This window comes from Manduca sexta, chromosome 23 (assembly GCF_014839805.1).
Source record: "Manduca sexta isolate Smith_Timp_Sample1 chromosome 23, JHU_Msex_v1.0, whole genome shotgun sequence".
Lineage (NCBI taxonomy): Eukaryota > Metazoa > Arthropoda > Insecta > Lepidoptera > Sphingidae > Manduca > Manduca sexta.
In genome coordinates, this window is record NC_051137.1 from 10,195,059 (window position 1) to 10,218,808 (window position 23,750).

General features: G+C 33.2%; 1 protein-coding gene across 2 annotated transcripts; it reads left to right on the forward strand.

The window, feature by feature from the left end:
- The first annotated feature begins 537 nt into the window (after nt 1-537).
- LOC115441029 (pleckstrin homology domain-containing family G member 1) lies at nt 538-23,412 on the forward strand. Of its 2 annotated transcripts, XM_030165597.2 has the most exons (9): nt 538-1,882; nt 9,845-10,094; nt 10,700-10,786; nt 12,206-12,523; nt 13,138-13,278; nt 16,130-16,343; nt 19,565-19,654; nt 20,081-20,133; nt 21,098-23,412. In XM_030165597.2, exons 1-8 carry the CDS (start codon nt 729-731, stop codon nt 20,119-20,121), a joined length of 2,295 nt encoding a protein of 764 aa, XP_030021457.1. In that variant the 5' UTR covers nt 538-728; the 3' UTR covers nt 20,122-20,133; nt 21,098-23,412. The 2 variants fall into 2 exon arrangements, with proteins under 2 accessions (XP_030021457.1, XP_030021456.1); XM_030165596.2 differs by lacking the exon at nt 20,081-20,133 and having other exon boundaries at nt 541-1,882.
- The last annotated feature ends 338 nt before the right edge of the window (nt 23,413-23,750 follow it).

Below are 23,750 nucleotides of genomic sequence, written 5' to 3' on the forward strand. Positions count from 1 at the left end.
CCGAGTCTGCCCCATTTATAACTTCATAAGATATACTTATATAAAAACCAAGCCAGAAAGCCAAATACGTGTTAAGTATGCCAGTTGCAGCATCATGTTGTCATATTATTTGCAGTTCATGTTATAATACGCTACATCGTATAAGTAGGCCATAGCCTATGCCGGTTTTTTAAAAACGTCTTAATCATAATCTAATTTGTAGGGTGTAGATCTCTCTTAGACTATATTAATCTCTTTCTACCTATAACCTGCTATAAAAATCACATGAAAAGATAAAAAAAGTAAGTTCGTGGACATGATGGCAACTAATATATCAGTAATTGATTTCCTGGTAACGATTTTTTGATTTGATTAACGGTCTTGTTTTTTTCAATTTTCCAGCTGATAATAGTGCTAAACTTGTAAACGGAGTAGGAGGTCAAGTTATTTTTGAAGTCTATGACATTGAATACATGTCCAGTTTTATTAGATCCGTACATTAGTCAGCAATTTTTATGGCACGTTCCAAACCGCACTGGTGTTGCACTGGTCACACTTGCTGTGTGAAAAGGCGCAGGCGGCGGAGTGGTGAAGCGCCGCGCGGGCGCCGGGCCGGTCGCCGTTAGTCGTGTTTATCCATCTGAAACGCGCGCGCGTCCGTGGTGCGTTGTCACTGTGTACTTTGATATGTGTTCGCCTGCCCGTCTTCGCAGGCGTTTGTGTAATATTTTGTTTGCTCACGACAAACTATGACACAAGAAGAACTCTGCAGCCGTTTCGACGATGAGCTACAGCTCTCGTCCGAAAATGTGTCCGACGATGACGACGTTATTATAAGAAACAGGCTTAGCAGTGTCAAAGAAATGATAATGCGCTTCGAAAAGCCCAATGTGGACAACTTTGGTGAGAGTGGTGATTCTTTGGAAAGATCTAAGGACCCTATGTTAGGAAGCTTGACTAGTGTCGTGAACCCAATACAGTCGCACTTTCAACACCTGTACCCAGTGAACCGATCTCAAAATCGAAATTCCAACGTGTCAGTAAATTCCATATTATCAAATGCGTCAGAAAACAGCAACGAATCTAGTTCGTCAGGTTTTGTGTCGGACAGGAAATCAGGTGTCGAGATGTTGATGCCTCATAGACCTGCTCCACCCCCGCCAGCGCCTTTCAACGACAATTTTTCTCCAGAAAGTAAATCTCCGAATACAGAAGAGGTTACGTTTAGAGAAAGACGTTATTCTTTTACGACCCCTTCGTCGTCCCCAGTAGCAGTGCGACGAAGTAGACAGCCACCTGTTATAAGGCGAAAATCTAACGCAAGCAACCTAGGACATTTAACTGAAACACATTGGTCTTACGGTGTTAGGCAAAGTGATTTAGAGAAATTATTACGTTTGAAAACTTCGGAAACGTCGGACACTGAAGAAGAAACAAAGGAGTCTCGCGAAACGCGTTCTAATAGTGAAAGTGGTAGTAGTAATAGCAGTAGTAGTGGAAGTAGTGATGAGTCAAAAAGTGATTCCAATTTGGATATCGGAAAGGAATACGTGGTTAATATAGACGACGGTAGAACAGATACTCTATCAACTGATCACTCTACAGATACGCTGATAAACGAAGATGATAGTGAAGAAGGTGACGAATTGTCAGTGGTTTCTGGTGAATCTGGTGATCGTAGTAACTTTGACAATGTTAGTATTAAATCAATATCGTCTTTGGATATGGTTCCGTACCAAAAGTACGACAGCATTACGGTGTCTTCTGACGAGTTCGGTGCGGAGGTATGCCACGCGCCGGACACGGAGTTCCTCACGGTCAGTGCTGTGAACGAATGGTGCATTTCAAAGTCTGCCGAGCCGCTATTAATGCCAACAGAATCTAAAAAGGAGAAATATCGCAGGTGAGCTCATACTGTTTCATTATCTAAATGTAAAAATATTTGCTATATCGACGCTATTCTTCTACCTCACGATAACATATCGTTTGCGATTTGAGAGCTTATAGATATGATTAGTTTGTCTTTGTCCATTATAATATAGGCGATTCTTGATAAGCAATAAATATTCGCAAACATGCTAGATATTGTAAGTCGGCGTCGTTGTTTCAAAAATGATAAACAAATATAGCTGATTTAACAGCCTTCTATATAATACGTATAGCAAATAATGATATAAAATGCAAAATATTAACGATGTCCGTCACACCAACTACCGTGTACGATGTTTCACCTTAATGTTTATTCATACACCTAGTGTAAAGAGGTGCGGTGATTAGCTGTTTATTTCTTACGTTTTATTTGCAATTTATTCGCACGTAGGTATAATTATTATCCAAAACACGGACTAATCTAAAAATACATACCGCTGTAATCCGATCGGCCTCGTCGTGTTGTTCACCGATTTTTGTAATGTTTGGTTTACCTAGTTGTCTTATATCTGTGGAGTCGTGGTTGGTATTGTTCGTTATTAAATGATAATGATTCTTATTCGCATGTATTTAATTATCAAAATTAAATAATCCTGTTTTTGCGACTTACTCACAGTCAAAGCATGGTATTGTTGTTATTTGGATATGGTCAATGACATCACCTGAAAAAATGCAGATAGCTCTTAATGAAGTTATTGTTGTTTAAGTCTGGCGAAATACTTGTCTTAATTATAAATCAAGTATAAAATATTTTTATTCATATTAAACTGAACTTATGCCATCCAAATGTTTGTGAAAAATTCACTTCAAAGTTCACACGTGAGTCGGTTTTGAACATTATAATTTGGATCACCTTAGGTCTATGATGAATTTGTATGTAAACATTGAAAAAATGTTTAGGTGAACGTAATTCCGAGCACTAAAAATGTCCTCGTTGAACACGTATTTAACTCAATCATTATCATTGTCAATTATGACGACTGCGTCCACTTAGTATTACGCACCTAAGTACTCACTAATTAAGGCACATTTAGCTTTGTTTTAAAATATTTTATGATTATAAAATATTTAGGAAATAGAAACAAACACACATAAGATGACATTCTTGTTATTATTAGAAGATATCTTGGTTTTCCTCATGGATAGGCACTTATCTGCAAGGTTAAATATTGTTTTGTCATTTTAAAGGCAGTAATTGATCAAGGTTCTTATTGACTTAATTTGCTTTTTGGACTTGTTGATGTATAATATTATATTTATGAGCATACTTTAATTATTATCGTTGTATATTTATAGATAAGGTGGTCCTATCAGAAACAGTGAAAGGATCATAGAAGTTTAATCTTGGACTAGTGATATTAATTATGATAACGAAAATTTTGTTGTATTACTCACAACTTAAACTAATGCCTTTAATATGTAGGTACGATTTACTGAAAATCTACATACTTAACCATAAAAACTTACGTGTATATTCTACGGACTATAGTAAATTTTGCATCGAATGTAAGAATTTAGAAAAAACAAAAATATTTTTCGTATAGTGTAGTGGACTAGTAAGTACTAATTAGTAAATTCAGTGTAGAATTCCAGTTATTCTGATCTGTAATACGTTTTGATATATTTTTTTCTTAATGTTATTAAATATTCTATAACCTTTAAACAGGTTTATATGTGTTTACGTTTAGACAGTGAACATGTTAGTTTGGCTCTCGACACAGCGGAATTCGCGATTGTGGGTGGCAAAATAAGGATACTAGTTAATGTATTCTTGTCAAGTTTAAACATGTAAATAATCATTTCGTTGGTTTTAAATCATTACAAGCCGCAAAATAACTAGATCTGTTTCTTCTTTAGGTGCTATTTACTTAGCCTCTGCCTAAGTTGACTTAACTAAATAGGGCTTGGGGATCACGTGTCACAAAAACCATTAAAAAAATTAAATGTTAGTAAATTTCGTATGTACAATTCTACCCTGCTTAGCTTTTACCGATCCTAGCTGAGATAGGGATTTTCCCATCAGTATAGAAATTATTGGCTTGTTGTAATTGAGTATTTATACTATAGACCAAGGGATTAAACTGCCTTGATGAGGATCAATTGGCACTATTTTGACAATTAGGAATATTCAAAATCCAATTTTAAGGTGTAAAAAAATCAGATATTGCGATTGCACTTTGCAAGTATAACTTTAACTTTGCCTCACTTTACTATAATTTCACTATTCTATCTAAAACAATCCTCAATAAGCCACATTCACGTCTCGTCATTCCGTTGTATACATATTATGGTAGGCCTGAGGACAGTCACGAACGGAGTAGCATCTATTGTTTTCGAAGAAGGGTGACAGGATTGGCGTACCAAACGGGCGAAGGAACTAATCTCAGACCGGCCGAATAGATGGATAGTCAATTGTTATCTTTGTACCAACGACGATAGATCAATCACCACATTATAAGAGCTTGTTATTGTACAAACCTATTAGATTCTATACTTACTCTATGCTCACTAGTTGAGTATCCATATACACAGCTACTACATCAGATAATAGTGCATCCTCTTGCACATACGAAGCCGCCACAATAGAATAACCATCGCGAATGTCTTTGACCTGCGTCGGATCATATCGTGCGGTTAAAGCGAACAAATTATCTATAGATAATTTGTTTGTTTGTTGTGCTACCATAGTATAGTATAGTGTAGTATAGCATAGTATAGTATAGTATAGTATAGTATACTATACTATGGTAGCATATAGAATGGCTTAAGTTGATCATTGATCTATTACTGAATCGAATATGTTTGCTTTCAAATTCTTACTGCAACACATTGTTTTAAGAGTTGTTTTAATTGTATAGTATCGTTGAAATGGGTTACGGGTAATTGATTATTATGTACAATGAAAGTCGAAGCATATCCAAGTTAAAATTGTATCCTTTTGATCGTATGGTTAACTTTTTAAGCAAACATTGCAGGGTAAAATTCGGTAAATCCTGTATGAGTAGCTCTTTCTGTAGGCATTACAAATTAATTGTAGTCAACAAACATATGGTGTGGAGTGGCAAGATACCTTACATATGCTGAATCGAACAAATGGAGAATGTTTTTCACATAAACAAATTTTCGATTTAGAGGCAAATCCAGCAAGGTAAGGCGGTAAAATTCTTGACGACCGTCGACCGTCGTGGGGTAAGCCCGCGTTCGTAAACAATATAAATTAGTTACTGGTTTGTAATTACCATGTTCTAAAATACTAAAATTCGTTCAGGAAAAAATAAATATAAAATAATAACTTTCTAAACACATATTCATTATTTACGGTTCCGTTTCGGAAAATTATTTTTGTCATACCGTCAGTAGTTTGATGAAAATCTAACTTACAATAAAATTATAAGTGCTACTTATATAAATAAAGACCAGTATTTTAAATAAACAATAACATATTCGGGATAAAATAAAACCACTGTAATTATTTAATAATACTTTATGCTATTTTTAAAGAAGGGGAAAAACTACATAATATTGTAAACATACTTAATAATACGTTGTATATTATGTAGAAAATTTGTAATACTAATGTGTCCTTTTAATTATCACTATTGTATGTGGTTTATTTGAGAGGTCCTATAAATTATTTTCTTTACGAATTTATTGTTCTTCCTCTCATGATAATAATATTAATTTTAAAAGTTTTTTAAATGTCAACGTATTGCCGAGATGTTTTTATTATTACCTTTGTTTTTGTCCTAATTTAAAATAGGAGAGCAATTTATAACACAATTTAGTAATTCTAACACAAATCAATCAAGGCGATGATATAATCGAATAATTGAGTAATACATTAGTATTTTGTTTAAATTTCAGATAAATTATAATATTTAAACATAGTACCCATATTTATTGATCCGTTTTTGATAAAATTTGAGAGCTTTGTACATAATTTACCTATCTGATCGTCACATAATGTTGTACGAAAGAAAACATGACCGATATTTTTATTATTTTTTATATATATTAGTGTAGGCACCTGATATTATGAATTGTGATGTACGCAATATCTTCACGGAATTTGTATCTTATTTAGATTATTTTTTTAATTGAGCAGACAATGTAAACAAACATATTACTTAATATTTCTGTATGAGTAGATTTGAATTTTCTTTATTTTAAACTTTACACAAAGCGTATCGCCATATTTGGCATAAATTCTGGATTCCAGACTTATACTGAATGGGAAAATCCAATATCATTGCTTAACCCAGGGATCGTACCAGAGACATCAGCACTGCAGTCGTACTGTAATACAACTACGCCACCTGAGCAGTGCAGTTTTTTTATAAGAAAGAAAATATAATAAAATTCAAAACATCCAGATGTTTCCCGAGATACTTTCCTTGATATTATTATCTTATCCTCAATGCCATACAATACTATCAAAGTTTAATCACAGACGATGTTTCTTTATTCGATAAACCACCTAATGCAGATTATTTGAAATATCTAATAATAGCCTATATATTAAAAATAGATTCTTTGTTGTACAAAATAAATCGGATCTTTATAAGAATTTTATAGGAACTCTGATTTATTTAAGGAAACTCTCGAGAAAAAATTTGTAGTCGGTACTCGGTAGCATGCTCAGGGTTTGGACAAATGACCTCAGTGACTCAGTGTTAAAAACTCAGGACATTTGTGTCACGACTGAGGTCGCCTTTTTCAATTGTCAACCAGAATTCTATTAGCACCTTGATCTTGACGGACTTTCTCTGTAATATAACCTGTTGTAGTCTATTTATTACTAAACAAAAATTTCTCCAACGTCATATTTACGGATTAACTTGCAAACCTATACCTGAGTTCCTTTGGATAATAGTTTGTCCTATGAGGGCTTGATCGGTATCACTCTATTTGTAATTTTTTTTAAATTTATTGTAAAATAACCAAATTTGATCGCAACCTGTTCAATCGTTATTATGTTGTATTATATTGAATTATAGCACCGAACAAAAATAACCAATGTTATTGTAATTATTAATTCTGCTATTGATAACGTCGCCACAGCCTGTTTAATGAGTATTAATACCTATATTGTAATTATTGGAGTAAAACCAAATTGTTTATTGAGAACGCATCGCATTCCTTACAATTTATTTAGCGATAGGTCGCGACAACCTGCTACCAAGTCGTTAATTAGGTACTGCAACAATGAGAAGCATTAATCTAATTTTATTAAGCGATTACAGGAACCTAATTTCGATAATTATAATAATTTAATAGAATAGTAGTTGGATTATATTAGATTATGGTTGTATCATGGTCGTTAACAAATTTTACAACTGTTTGATGGTAATTGTATGTGATATTTCGGGAATGAGTTAAACGTGACGTTAGCATGCGTCATTAATGACGTTCTCTGTCCAATAAATTGCTGTGTGACGTTGATGGGGCACTGTTATTTCGCTGTTATGTTTTATTACTGAACAAATTATAACTATCTCTTAAAATATAATTAAAAATCATTTTTGTCGAAAGAGTTAAATGTTATTCATTATAAATCATGGCCTACAAATAATACCTGTTCTGTAAATACTATCTTAATGCTGGGAGCGGGCCTCTTTTACTAAAGAAAGAGTGTGGACCTTATTTTGCTACACTATCCCAGTGCGTTGGCAGATCTCACGTACATTTAAATTCTTGCACATTCTTGTACAAAATTCATAATTATTTCTTTTGTGTCTGAAATTATGGGTTGCAAGGTTAAAATGTTTTAAGTGCACTTGTACTCGTATAGGTATGTTATGTTGACAAAAACATAAAATATGCCAAACAACTACATGTTAGAAATTGTTTCAACCAATACCTCACAACCGAGTTTAGCCGAATTTTCTTACGTCACGGTATATATTTTTGTATGAACGCGCAGGCGGTTTGGATGCCAAGGTTGCTCTCATATTTACGTCCATTTGCTATAACATTTACATGCATTGACTAATACATTATAAAATTATTCACAGTATAAGTATAGTAGTATACTTACTCGGTTGTTGAGCGGTTTTCTCTTTTACGTTGAGCGATATAGATATAGATATTAGCAATACCTCAAGGTTACAATACATTAAAGTGATGTTAGATGCATATTCACTCAGCCGTTCATTTGCATAAATGTTTATCGGTTTAGATTCTACGTTTCAACATATTTTGTATCATAATATGTGTTCTAACATAAGGTGAAAATTTTAAACATTATTTAAGTATCTACGAAGAAATATGACTGAGTATAATAGGCATAGAACATAAGGATATCATTTGTTCTTCTTTAGCAGTTAAATTAATAAAAAAATCCTCATATAAAACATTATACTCCAATAAGGTATAAAATTTGGACGTTAAAACTTCTCACTGCGCATACATGACATCGGAATCAAAGCAATGACTACCGGGTTCAAAAGTTATCTGAGCTGTATAAAATTAAATTATTGAAATAGTTAATGCTTAATAATTTGGGAATGCATTTGGAATTTTACATTCATAATATCCTATTTAACACTTGCGTAGCCTTGCACCATTAAAATAAGGTTATTCCATAAGATTTTGAGGATCTAAAAAGTCCGTATAAGTTACAGACGCTATCAGGAATGAGCTAGTTCTGTAGTACCCAGGGTTCTTATTAAAATATAAGGATTGAAATTAAAATAGAAAGTAAAATAAATTCAATAATATTTGTAGATAAAACGATATCAAAAATTAAAATATTAGATTAGATCAATTATTAAAATATTAGATAATGCACAAAGCAATAACGTTTCTAAAACTAATTTGAGATAATAAATATCGTAGTTCACTTTGGTAAGAAGAGTGAAGACAACGTGGAATTAGATCACCTAGATTTAGGGCATTTCACAATTTCTGACTAAATGCTACTTTTCACATATATGTATGTGTAAGCCGACCAAATACAAAGGTCTCTCTAATCTATACTCCCAAATAAATAGTGATAAAATGATTAGGTACTATTTAAATTAGCTGTGTAATATGATAACTAATAAAATTTACTTGAAACATGTTAAATAGGCCCTTAAAAATTAAATTAAATTTCAACAAACACTATTGCACCCAGATTACTTCCAATATTTGCGCATACATTTTTATCTTTACAAATTACCCTCAAATTACTCATTACGTTAATATGTCATGGACTGTGGTATTATTTTATAATCCGGGAAAAAACCGAGAAAGGATTTAAATAATGCAATTTTATTGTTTTGTAGATTATAATAGTATTGTAGAGTCATATAGGGAATTAACATTTCAATATTAAAGCTAATTAAATTTGAGGAATATTTATTATTAAAAATGCAATAATTGGCCTTGTAATATTAGAAATAGATATAACAATTTTGATGGACATGGGAGTCTAACTTTGGACTTCCATGATTCTTATACCAAGCTGCACTAAACCAAACAAGTAAATATATCAAAACTTGTACCAATAAAATAAGTTTTATAAAATAATGACATACAGAGATATTTTTATAAGATCAGATAAAATTAAAAGTAAGTCATAAAATTTACTATTCATCGCCAAAGTAATATTGAGTTTGCATTATACCGAGATTACTTTCGGAATCTTTCCCTGTCACAACACTACGAAATCCTGAAACGGTTGATAATAAAACATGATATCTCAAACTAAAATAAGCTTTGCCTTCGTGCATGACACATTACTAGAATTAATATAATCATATACGCATACATGCAATATAACACAAGTATTTAATAATAAGAATGAGAAGCTAATACTAAAGTTAAATAATTTTATAAACACGAATAAAAACAAGATTCAGATGTACGCGTTTTATAAGACTTTGAATTTAAATAATTTGAACTTATTTGTAAAATAAAAGTATTTTCTAAAGGCAATTATATTTTGTTTCAGACGTCTAAACGAACGCGTGAATGAACTATTACACACAGAGAACGTTTATGTAGAGCGTTTGAGGCATGTCGTCGAAGATTACATTCCAGTGATGGGTCGGTCGGAACTACCGCCACACTTTAAAGGATTGAAACAGGACATCTTCAGCAACATCGAACGTATATTCCGGTTTCACTCCGAGGAATTTCTACCAGCGTTGAGGGACTGCGAGAATGATCTCAGGAAGTTGGGACAATGCTTCAGGCGATTTGTAAGTTATCTCGTTGAATGAGTGTATATTTTTCATTTATTATCAATTTAATAATAAACGGGTAATAAATTCGTATCTCGACCATATTATGATAAAATATGTATCTTTATTAAGGACAGTGCGTCAATGTAATGGCCACTTGCTAAGGAATTTTATAAAAACCATTGGTGTCACGGACTAGCAGAGCGCGTGATTCTGCGCTTTATAATCATTCACTATTATAATTAGACCCTCTTTCCCCTCCACCGTGATTCATGGAAATGGTGAGGACGGGGAAACTTGAACTAGTTGCGGGTCTAACTTGAATGGACGAGTTATATCTACGTTGTTAGTAATGCACGATTCTTCACAGTTCCGCAAGTTGCTGCCACATTGCCCCCGCTCGTGAATAGTTTTACTCCACCTAATTATGTTCGGTGAAAGTGTAGAACATTTCACAAATAAATGCTCATGTACGAGGGCGCGAAATCAAACAATCTGCGGTCGATGTACGTGATATTTCAGTGATTCGCATTTTAATAAAAAGCGAATATGACCCGAACAATAACAATACGATCAATGATGTAATATTATTATTGGAAATGATCACGTTTTTTCGTTTACAGGAAAAAAGGTTCAATATGTATGTAATGTACTCCAGAAATAATAAGAGAGCCACGAGACTTGTGTTTGAGTACAAACAATTCTTCCAAGTAAGTACATTACAATTCTTAGACATGTCATCACAATAATGAGCTGTGTTTAAAATTTAAGCTAGTTGAAATTTTATTCATAACCGAAGTACAAGTTAAATAAGATTGGGTTTGAATTCTTATCGCATTTCACGTTAGAATACAAGTATTATTGACAATAATATAACTATTGCAGCGAATCTTAGAAAATATTAAACATAATAAAATAAATTTCTTAACCGTCGTTTTTTTTAAACGAACACGGTAAAGTACCTCCACTGCACCTGAGGGTGAAGTAGGGTCCAGACAGAATGTCGACTGAAGATAATTGCTTCTCGTTTTCTATTTAGCTGCAGTAAAAGTGACAATTTTTTTTGTTTCAACTTGGCATAAATTGTTTTAGATCATGACCTAATTTTACTATCTTATATTTTAAAAAGTAAAAATAGATATAATATTTTATTGGAGATGCGGCATACATGAATGGTCTTTATTTAATGTATTTCTTACTACAAAACAAATTATCAGATGTATTAATTTCCTGATTGAACGTTCGTAAATATAATGTTGTATACAAGATGTTATTATCGTGTTGAAACTCATATAATAATATGTATCTATTATCACAAGTTAATATTCTTTAAACAAGAATAAAAACTTAAGATGGAAATAAATATACCAGAAAAGCGCAAATAATGTACTTTCCATGCTTTAGACATATTATAGAAATTTTACAATTAAAATTCTTATGTCCTGGCGTTAAAGTGTATTTTATAATGGACTTTATTAGACGATAAATTTAATGTACATTACCGTTAATATTATAATATTATGCGCTAGTGGAGAATTCATGGACCACACCAGTGATCGTAATATACGCGCATCAAGCCAATGGACAGTGTTACTTCCTGGTTTCTGCAAGTTTATATCGTGAGGAATGACAAGTGCTGTTACCAACGCCTTACTGTTTCCACTACCGTTATACTTGTACATTAATATAATGATTTGCAACAAAGCATTGTATAAACTATTTTTGAGCAAGTAATGTATTATCTTAGTCGAGCCAAAAATCCCTATACGAATTGTTACGTGTTCTATTTTAGTAACAAATCATAGAAAGAAATCCAGTTTTAGCGAAACATGCGTCTAATGTTTGTAATACTGCAGTATTTCTATTGGCCTTCTCATTCGGTTGCGCGAATAAAATTCTGCTCCAGTTATCCCACACCTCGATCGTGATCACATATCATTCGACCCAAATTACGCATGAAAGCTGGTGAAAGGCTATAAAATTGATATGTATCGTATCCTATACGAGATACCAAATAACATTTACGTTCATGATTATCTATCGAAACGATTGTTCAACCGCAAAACGATGATAAAGAAGATAATACGAGCATTTAAATCGACCAATGCAATATGTAAAATTGTTTTCAGGAAAGACAGTTGGAATTAGGTGACAGATTAGATCTTTCGAGTTACTTGTTGGAACCGGTTCAAAGGATACCGAGGTATAAGCTGTTCCTAGCCGACCTTGTGAAGACCTACACGAATTACGAGAATGAGAGATGTGAAACGGATTCGAGGATATCAAAAGTCAGTGTGGACAGCGACGAGACTGGAGGAAGCAACGGCGAGTCCGCGGATAATGATGAAACTCCACTGGAAAGTTTGAAACTAGCTAAAACTATGATTGAGTGTGTATTGACGGCGGTGGATGAAATAATGGCATTAGAAAACATCACGGATTGTCCGGTGAGTGAAAATCATTGTAGTTACCGTCTCGAAAACGTTGAGTCATTCGGACTTGGCGAGTGTCACCTTTTAGTGACGTTTGGAAAGTTTTTTTTATCATACATTATATGAACGTATTTGTTGTGTTACAATCTTTATATGTGAATAAAACAAATACGCTATCTTCGGAAAAACCAACTGCAGTGTGATAAGTTAGACTTGAGTAATTAATTTGAATATTCGTATATAGAAGAATTCATGGTAAAATATTTAATTGTTACTAAGAAAGTAGATAACAGGTAATAATTATTTATTTTCCTGCGACAATATAATAGTTAGTTTCACTTAATATCTGTACACTGTAAGCTACTTTGTAAGTATTTTTTGCCTCAAAAGAATTCGTTCTTCAAAATGGCTGCACGTCTAACCAAATTACCAATGAACTTTACGGTTTAAATAAAATATAAAACTCCACTGCTTCCACTGTTATTTACGGCTGTAAATAAAGCATTGTATAATGCACATTACGACTCCCCAAAAGCGTTTTAAAACATTTTGCGACCTCTGCTTGTTTAAAAATATTTAATGAAGTTTATTTAGAATTGCTGTAGTGAATGTCGAAATACTTTTTTCAGCTTTATCTAAACTTGCTCAACCAAGGTCGATTGCTGCGCCAAAACGAGTTCTATGCAATGGACACCGCGCGCCGCCGACGTCAACTCATGAGAATATTTCTCTTCGACAAACTGGTCCTCATCACAGCAGTTTATCGAAAGGTTTGTTACATAAATACTTACATTTTTGACTAAGTTATTTTTAAATAATCGCGGCTAAAAATATTCTGCGTTTTGTTGCAATCGGTGATTATGTTAAATGGTTAAAGAGGTTAATTGTTTACAGTGTAATAATCTGTAAAGTGCGTCAACAATGTGCACTAGTTAAATGTATCCCGGAACTTTAGACCTAAAAACCTGCATTTGTAAATGTCCCAGTATTTTCACTATCACTATAGTTCCTACATTGCACCTTGAGAGCAGTATATTCTATTATGCACCTGCTTTATGTTATTAAAGTATTAAGTGTAATTCTGATTCGAAAAACAAACAACTCCAAGCGTATTTACAAATAAATATTGTTTGGCATAGTGCCGTTGCTACACGTTCAATAATATAGGTGATTGTTATCTGTCGGTTTACGTAAATATTTGGTTAAGTAAACCAATTACGTGTCTTTTATATTGAATGAACAAAGCTAATTGTTTGTCCTTTATATTATGCACACACGTAACACTAAGCGTTTGGCTGTTTAAATGAGATTCCTTTTGTATCCAAAATATACATTTGTTTAATCATAATATGGAAACTCGATTGGAGAAGACCTATTTGCTAATATTTATATAGTAGCGATGAATCATCTGATGAATCATGTTTTATCAATGTAGTAACAATAAAATTATTATAATATTCTGATAATTAAACTAGTTTGTAATGACCGGAGAATGATAATGTGACAACGAGCGGGTGATGGCGTCCGCAATAAAATAAATGTTAATACAAAATGCAATTTTTATAGTTAACCCTATAGTAGTGGTAACGCCACACGGTTGATATCTTTGTCTACAGCATGAATAGGTCGGGTTGATCGAGTGGTCTAATTCTCTCACAGAACATTTATATGAAATGATAGCTTGTTGTTGCGTTCCAAATGTTAGTGTCTGAAGATGCAAAAAATTCGCTTTCTGGTTTCTAATCACTATGCCTTTTTTTAAAGGTCGTTAAATATGAGTCCTCGGGAATTGAGAATGTTTTTGGACACTGAGGGTCGCCTAACAGCTACCCTAATTGGTTGTCCTAGCCGGGCTATAATAAAAGAAAAATAGCACAAAATTAAAGATTATTTTAGAGGTATTTTTTTCTATAGGGATATTTTAATTATCTAATTCTTGGTATTCACAAAATTAATCTAGCGTAATTCCCCATATAAACATATAAAATGATGAGCTCATTAAATAGGAAGGCGTGGGTACTTACCGGAAAGTAAAAACCAAAGGAAATGTAATCCCACAAGTTCATGGTTCTCAAAGGCTTTTAAATATAAATTAGTGTTTTTTTATAGCCATTTCAATATTTTTTGCTTCAATTTGTTTTAAATATACCTAACAGTACAATATTAAATGTAACGTTCCAAAAATATGCGGTCTTCGTATTATACATGGATATCTCTGTAAAAAAAATCTGAAGACCTAGTGTAAGAATCAGTTGCAACACTTTGGCCTACTTAACCTGAGTCTTGGTCTTCTTGGAATATGGTCAGTTTTGAAATTCTTTGAGACTAGGTCAGCATACCGATAAATATCGTCGTACGGTTGCTATCTCCGGCGTATGAAAGTAGATACTACATAGATGCCAAATATCTTAGAGAATAATTTAGCAATATCATCGATTTTTAAAGTTTTAGATATTATAAAAGTTTTGGTTGGACTTCATACTATGTTGCGTAAAAGTGTTTATTACCTTTTTTCTTAACTTATCACTAAAGAGGGTCCGAAGTGAATTGGTGAAGTAATAATTGATAGTACGTAAAAGTTTTTACTCGTCCATAAAGTATTAGTTACATTAATGTCGAAAGTTTTCATTGAACGATGTTAATTATATTAGTTGTCGTTTAATTTACATCATAAGGAATGAGATGTTAAATCGACAGATATCACAATGAGACAGTTTATTACGTCGGCGCGCCACACTGGCGTCGGCGGTCAAGTTTGCGCGAACGAGGAACTATCTATCTCTTGTATAATACTTATTTACCATTTGCTAACCAAAACAATTGCGTTTAATTCGACCCCGAGCCAATTTCGTGTTTTGTTGAAAGTATCTGAAAATAATAATGGTGTAAGATGAGTTTGTAAAATTACATTGTACGGAATAGCGAGGGTCATTTCTAAAATATTAATATTCGCAAATCGGTCTGTGTACAACACCAATTGTTGGTAGTGGCGAGAGTTAAAAGACCTTGTCAATGCTGCGGAACGGCTAATTCATCACGCATGGCAAACTTCAGCTGTTTGACGACACAGGAAATATGTAATATTGTGCCGCACTTCTTCCGCTATGGATCTATGCGAAATGTTTAACTAAGCATCGATAACGGGTATCGATCAAGTGTCAATCAATACTCAGAATGTGAACCTCAACTAACTTTATTATACTCTGATAAATTGTGTTAATTACGTTGTAGTTTTTTTACCAAGACCAAAAGGTTTCTAATAAAGGTTGTTTGGGTTAAAGAAATATCGAGGCCACGTTATTCCCGATTAGAAGCAAATGGTTAAAATAATTTGTAATACAATATCGAAACCAAATGTCGACATAGTAAGGTTAACAGTTTAGGAGGAGAACGTGACGAGAGAAGTAAAAATTTCGATTACCGCATTGGGATGGGACATAATACAAAGTTATTTGTGTGAAGTCGGGGTACCGAAGGACCTCGTTCTTTCTTATTTGGTGGGTTTACGTAATAAGTTCACTGTTTAGGTTGCTGTTACAATTTTAGTTTCATTGTAAAGATATCGATCGATTATAGCAATTTAATCGAGTTATATTAACAAGTCTTTTGTTTGAATTTCAGCAACCACGAGTGGAGTATTTCATTTACAAGGACCACATTTCAGTTGATGATTTGGGTATAACTGCAAAGGAGCAGGATCAGCACAAATTCACCATATGGTACAAGAAGAGAAACCTCAAGTCCTATAAGTTGGAGACGACGGAGCCCGCTATAAGAAACGCTTGGGTAGAAGAAATAACGTCATTGTTGTGGGAGCAGGCAATGCAAAAGAAAGGTTAGAATATTCAATATTTATGTATTACTTTAAATATTAGAGAATTGTCAGGTAGACTTGACACTGACTGGTATAAGTATACCTGCTATAAAAGTAAAAGTTTTGTAAGACTATTTGATTTTAGAAGTAAATGGAATAGATTTTTCTCACCAATAGACTATGTCCTGGATTTATAGATAGGCTATTTATTAGAATATATTTATTTATAGGGCCTATATTTTGGTAAAAGACGTTCACGCAGGCAAATTCGAAAGCAAATGTTAGTAAAGATATACAAGTAGGAACATATTCTAAATTACACAAAGGCCAGTTTCGTGAAATAGAAAGTAAATAAAAAATGTACTTGTCTTACTATTTACTGTTACAAACAGTTCATTTTCACTTTCATTCGAACCAACAACATACAGAGACCCGGTTATAATCATATAGGTACAAAGGACACACGTATGTATATATTAGTAGTATATGGTTTGTGTATTGAAACAATGCGTCGGATGACTAATAAGTAGGGTATTATGTAGGTACTAGCTTTAAATATTATAAAGTGCGTGCGTCGTATAATATAGTATACTGATATATAGTATATAGATTTATTTATTTCTCGTTATAGTGTTGACATTAATATGATGTATTTATTTATTTAATTTAACCATATCCCTACAACAAAATAAGTAAATATTATTATTAAAATAACGCATAATGCAATTTACAAAGCATGTCCAATGAGAAGATGCAATGTCACTCATCTCCTATCATACACACGCTGGTTTCAATTAAATGTTTGTACTCTAAACATTCAATCACATGTGATGCAACACCATCAATAATTATAATGGACTTAGTTATCTAAATGTATGTTAAACATTATTTTTATCTTAAGTTTAGAGCAACAGAGTCATTTAGGAATACCCCGACTTTCCGACAAGTGTAATTACTATATAGCGGCCTCTCCCTCGCTCAAAGAAATTCATTGAGTCCATCTGGCACGCAAGTCTAACTAATTCCCGCATAGTTAATACGAACAAACTTTTTAATGGATCGTCATCTGCTCCCTGTATTTATACGTGACGGAAGAAGCGAGGTTCTTTATCATGGAGTGACGCACTCGGGGTCGACGACTCAGCGTTTTTTATTGAACATCGTTGGCGCTTGCATGTGCAGTGCAATGCGTCTGTGGGAACACGCCGTGCCCGACGTTTTCCTTTGGCGTCGCTTTTGTTTTGTAAATGAAATCGCATGTGTATCCGATACTTTGTTTGCTATTATTACGTGCGTTCGTGTCACATGTTCCAGAACTAGGTGAATGATTTAAGTTAAATAGTTTCACACGCGCGATTGCGATTTTATCTCGCGTGTACATTCCAGTATTTTACATTTGTAGGTACGAATGTCGGGTTTAAGCAACCTTCTTTGGATAATTAGATGGAAACACGAGGGAATCTTGCGACGAAATTACGATCGTTTGAACTCGCACTGTTACAATGCCACATTTCTCGCTTAGATTACACCGATAAGGCGAAACTGGCGCTTAAATCTTTCTGGTAACGCGTTTCTTTGTTACTTAATGCTGTTTAGTGACAATTGCTATTTCCTCAAGTGCTACAATGGATTGTTGACTAAACAGAATTACAATTTGGTTCACTGAGTACAATGCGGTTTGTGTGTGAATCATGCGTCCAGCAGTCTACTTAATGGTATATTTGATGACCAAAGTTAAAACCTCTGTACCGAAATTATAAGAAATGTATAGGGCTACCAATAGACGGTGGAGTTGAATCGTAATTCCAATGCGATTTACGAAGTTTGCACAGAGATCCAGTAGTTTGTGTTGTTAGTACAGTAGGCAGAAGGTACTCGGGTCGATCTTCGCCAGTATTGTATTTCGGTTTATCGCCAATACAGTCGATGTCGCTTGCCGCCAGTTTTATTGTGCGGCACGATTGGTACAATATTAAAAGTTATTTGTTATATACCAAGATTGTTTGAGTCTTAATTTGATTTCGGATAGGTTTTTATAAATTGCACGGTAATATGAATGTAATAACATCGAATTGGACTATTATTTTATAGCTGTAAATATCTAAATTATTCACGACACTAACGATGGACAATCAATACTTATAGAGGATAATACTTTTATCGATTTCCTTAAATTCCATGTCATGTTTAACGATGAATCGTAATTTAATATTCACGTAGACGCAGATATGTCGCAAATGTATTCTTGGAATGTAATGTTTTTATCAGTCGCTTATCAACTCACCTCGTCAGGTGCGGCTCCACCGAGATAACAGCGACAGGGGAAATTGTGTTAACAATTATATTGGCAGACGAACAATTGAGCTGATGAAATGTTGTATTTACTTGAATATCTGTACTGAAATGTACTCAAAGTAGGGACTAGATATGTTTAAAATTATACATCTTATATTTAGATCTTTCCAAAATGATTTGCAAATTCACTTTCACCCACGTATGTGATAGTAATTATTAAATCGTCATCATTTATTTAAAGTAATGTTTACAGAATATCGTAACATGCTATTTGAAGATTTGTTATCACTTATCTTAAGGTACTTAAATATAATACCGTTAATTGTTCATACATTTATATTAAATTTTCTTCAATTGTAAATCAAACATCGGTTTTATTAGGTTTCTTTCAAACACCTTGGCTTTTTGTGCCACAATGGATAGCCGTACAAAACGCGATCGTCAGATAAACTGAATTTGAAAATGTTGCGACCACCGAAAAATATATGAGGCTTGAATCTTTTGCAGCTTTAAATTTGCCGACACACCGTAGAATTCACACACAGTAGAATGTATAGCAAGTGAACTTAGGACGTCGTATATTTGCTCACTGTATTAGTATACCAATACAACAGGATTACTCTGAAGTAATGTTCCATATCTTGTATACGTAGGTACTCTTATCAAACTTCTAGAATTTTAAATTTACTGCGTTATCAAAATTTTACGTCAATAAAAATTGTTGTAATCAAAAATAGATCCTAAAAATTAGTAAAGCGGAATTTCACATCCTACAAAAACACATTGGATATTCTTTGTTCTTAAAATATGTTTGCAATATTGCAAACACAACACATCCGTTACTTTAGGTAGACCTGCTTGAAACCAGTTCTGCATTTTAATGTGGCGTCTTCTTATAATTCTTATTGTGAACTCGTCCCAATCAATATTTTTTTGTTTTATTCCAGAATTGTTGCAGAAACTGCGTAGTAAGAGAATATCGACGACGTCCATGGACAGTCAAAATTCGAACGAGTCTGAACGGAATGATGATAAATGTAAGTGGTATTTAATAATAGTATGCACTGCTTTGAATATTTGTTTGGTTATATGATGTAAATTACTTTAATGTTGTTTAACATTATTAATCAATTTGTGTAAATACGCATATTCATTTTTAAAGATTTTGTGTTGAATTCATGCTACAGGGGTGGGAAGTTTCAGACTCTCGTGTTGAAAGTACTTAATTGCACATGCACTGGGTCATTGACTTTTGCTTTTTATACCTCTTTTTGATTAATGGTTATTTATGTTGAAACAATTTTTCACCCCATAATTGCATAGACATTAAGGTTTTATTCGGCACAAGTCTTGAATGTTGCACATTTTTAAAATATTTCAAATATCTGATAGTGATATTACTAGTAGATTTAACTTATTGAAAGTTGGCGAAGAGTTACCTGAACATACCATCTCTCCTCCAGGTCTGTTAGGTGGTTTCGTAGTCGTGAAGTTGCATCAATGAATTGCTTTGTAGGTCAGTAAAATTTAGGCACGCTTCCAAATATTTTACAATCATGTTTGCACAGCTTTTATTATGTGTATCTTCGCTTGTGGTTGTTTTGCTGCTGATTTATCACATTTCATGTTTCTCTGCAGAATATTTTAATAATGACCAGTGCGAACAATAGTTTTTTCATGGTTATTCAGAATATCTCGTGGGATTTCGCATTGAATACAGGGAAAGTTACATGGATTGGTGTTCCATTAACAATTACTCTGATGAAGCTTTACCAAAGTATTAATAGATGTCGCTAGAAGGGCTTCAATTTTTATAAATATAGTTTTATTGTTTGATTTTTTAAACATTTTAACAGTGATGAAAATATAATTGTAGTTATTACATTAATGTTGGTAAGCGTGTGTAGTAATCTATAGGCTGTCGATTGCAGATTGTCCAGTACTACTTGCATTTTTGATAAATATATTTCTGTTATTTCTTTATTTTAGTTATGCATGCTGTGTCTCCTTAGATTGAAGATGCACATTGTATTATTACCTTTTGTTATTATAACAGATAATTAATCCTTGTGTTATTTTTTGGAGAACTTATAAATAAATAAATGTATTTGGTGCTTGGTGGCAGTCCAATCTATTGTCTATGCTCTTGTACTATGTAGCTAGCTGTAGTTATATCTTTGTTTGCTCAATTAATTGAGTGTTTTTATTATTATTGAAGTAATTGTATACAACATTGATTATAGGCATTGCGACAGGTATACTGCAGTAGCATGGTATATATCTACTTGTACTAAGTGTGTACAATCGTTCTTATTTATTACATTTCAAATTATACGTATCTGTGTCTGGCAGTATATACTTTCTTTTATTTTGGTTGTGGTATTTCCCTGGTATTTCTTTACTTTTATTTCATTGAGTCACTTCTCATTGATTTGTATTAAAAATGATTTTTAATTAATAAGAATTTTCATTTATTTCAGATAATTCATTGCGAGGCGTGCCGGGTGAAGTGCGTCGGTCGTCGGGTGATAAAAAAATTCGCCGAACAACTTGGTACTGCGAATGATTACGCAACAAATTATAATATATTAGTGTAATTTTTGTTATAACATGACATTGACATAGAGGAATGAGTCATGAAAGTAGGGCGTATCTAACTGGATTGGTGCAAAATAAACTAAAACCACCGAAGAGGATTTTATGACGTTAAAATTGTTATTAGGGGCCGATTTTGCAGTCATCAGATAAAAGTTATTCGTAGGAAATACAGCATAAAGAAATAAAAAATTACAACTGTGACGATAATAGTTAAATAGTGTCGAACTTATATTTAATCAGGCTATAATTTATTACACTGATAACTTATCTGATGATTGAAAAATCAGTCTTATTACATATGAAGTAGATAAAGAAAGTTGATTTTTGCGTTGGGTTCCGTTTGATTTGACCTTTGTATTAAAAAGAATGGGCTAAATAAAGAACTCTGCTCATAGCGACGCTTATATTAATAATCAAAAGGAAGGCGGCCAATTTCCAAGGCGAGGCTAATGCTTCGCGATTGCTTTCTAGTGATAGTATTCGTTATCAAACTTAGACGTGTTGATTAGTCTGGTGGTTTCTAAATCCCACAGGCTTAGATATCTGAGCTGAACAGACCGGATCGGTTGTAGGCCCATACGTACAATTACAAAGTGTAGCTGACATTGGATTGCTTGAACGATTAATCCATAGATTTGTTGGTGAAAGTAAATTTGAAATTCTAAACATTCGTTTTATTCTGCAGTCATTTACATAATCTTTTGTTGTTTTAAATGTATGAGATTATCATCAGAAACTTTAATGTATGAAAAATTTAAATTAGTTTTGAAGACTAAATCACTAAATTAAAGTGGTAATGTTATAATTTGTGTTAACTATAATAATATTAAGTCCAATTCGAAATATACACTTCATTATACTGCTAATAGTAAAATCTCACTAAATATGTTCGGGGAAGAATAAAAATAAATGTCAATCTCTTTAATAAATGATTTTCTCCAGCCCTGTCACTTATACCGAATACAATATGCTTAAAATGTGGTTAGATATTTTTACATTTAGTTTTCTCCTTCCCCCCATATGGCATAGAGCTATAACAAAGTGTTTGCGGTCTGTAAGTAATATAACATCTTTACAAGGAGTTTGCCTCTAAAATTTTCCAGTTTATTAGCGTTTCGGTGTAGCAGTACACGTGTCAACATTGTTAAAAATTTGCTAGCGCGATGCAGACTTTGTTTTAGGTTTGCGGTGAAGTTCGGAATTAATACCTAGGTTTATTATTACAAGACCTATACTTTTATCGTTGCACTCGATAATTGAATAGTGAATATTATGTTATTTCTTAACACGAGTTAAATCTGCACCAATTTCTTAGACCAAAACTAAAAGTAGGTGAGCAGTATTTTTGTTAAAAGTTTAACTTCAAGTTATACTTATCTCTGATAAATATGCACGAATTTGTAGATTGGGTGAATGTGCATGTTTATGAAAAGGTCTAATACATCCCAATTTTAAATGGTCGAAATTAAGTGGAGATGCAGGAAAAGGAGCGATTTTAATGTTGGCAATATCATTGTAGGATCACAGAAGCTAAACTATTATTTTTTGTGATATAGTGGTACTAATCGCTCTGGTTTATTCATGATATAGACAAAACTCTGTACAAATGACTCTACCACGCATAATCAAACACGAACGCTCCATTGCACCACCAATTTTCTTCGCAATTGTGGGATTTAAACCTCGAGACGCCTCGAATGTCTGTTTTATCTCAATTGGTAAACATAAATGACGAAAGTTATTACCTACCGGTCGCCTACTTATTTCGTGGTATCTAAAATATTAGAATTCAGAATTAAGTAGAACAATATACAAATGTTTTTTAAGCAATCCAAAGATAATGTAATTGAACTCTCATCGATTTACGGTCTCAAAAACATTTTTAAGATTTATTGAATACAGGAACGGTGGGGGAGTAAAACTCTACAGGTTATAAATAAGATATGGCCAAAGTATTGCAATAGAAAATTTTACGATATTTTCGAGGAATGTGATAAAACGTTGTATGAAATGTATTATATTTTATGGTACTATAATTTCAGTCATTATTTTATGCGACCTATAATATTACAATGTTATTTAGTATTAAAGCTCTTTGTACATAATTAATTATTGTAATGAGTAGACATAGGTTAAGGCAACTAAATTTGACATAATATTGAGCTGTTACAAATAAATTATCATCTTTACGTCATTACTTATGTATTTTTTTACTACCTTAACTCCGTCAGTATCATAGTTATATTATGGTACGCCTGCAGTGCTGAGGTCTCGGGATCGATCCCCGGGTTGGGCTAAGTGATAGTTCTTCTCAGTATCAGTCTGGAGAATAGACTTAAGGGCCGAGCCTATAGCTGTATCGGACACTATCACATCATGGGACGGAATACGCATCGCGAAAAACGGAAGCACCAGTAGCACCTCTGCCTACCAGACATAACAGAATACGTACAACAGCACAGTCATCTCCTGGAAAGCAAATAATATTCGCACTTAACCATTTTTTCAAAACATAATTCAAATATCAGGGAATCT

Coding starts and splice junctions, on each gene's coding strand:
- LOC115441029 (XM_030165596.2), top strand. CDS start 729: ATGACACAAGAAGAACTCTGCAGCCGTTTCGACGATGAGCTACAGCTC. Junction 10,787..12,205: donor AGTACAAACAATTCTTCCAA/GTAAGTACATTA, acceptor AATTGTTTTCAG/GAAAGACAGTTGGAATTAGG. Junction 12,524..13,137: donor AAAACATCACGGATTGTCCG/GTGAGTGAAAAT, acceptor TACTTTTTTCAG/CTTTATCTAAACTTGCTCAA.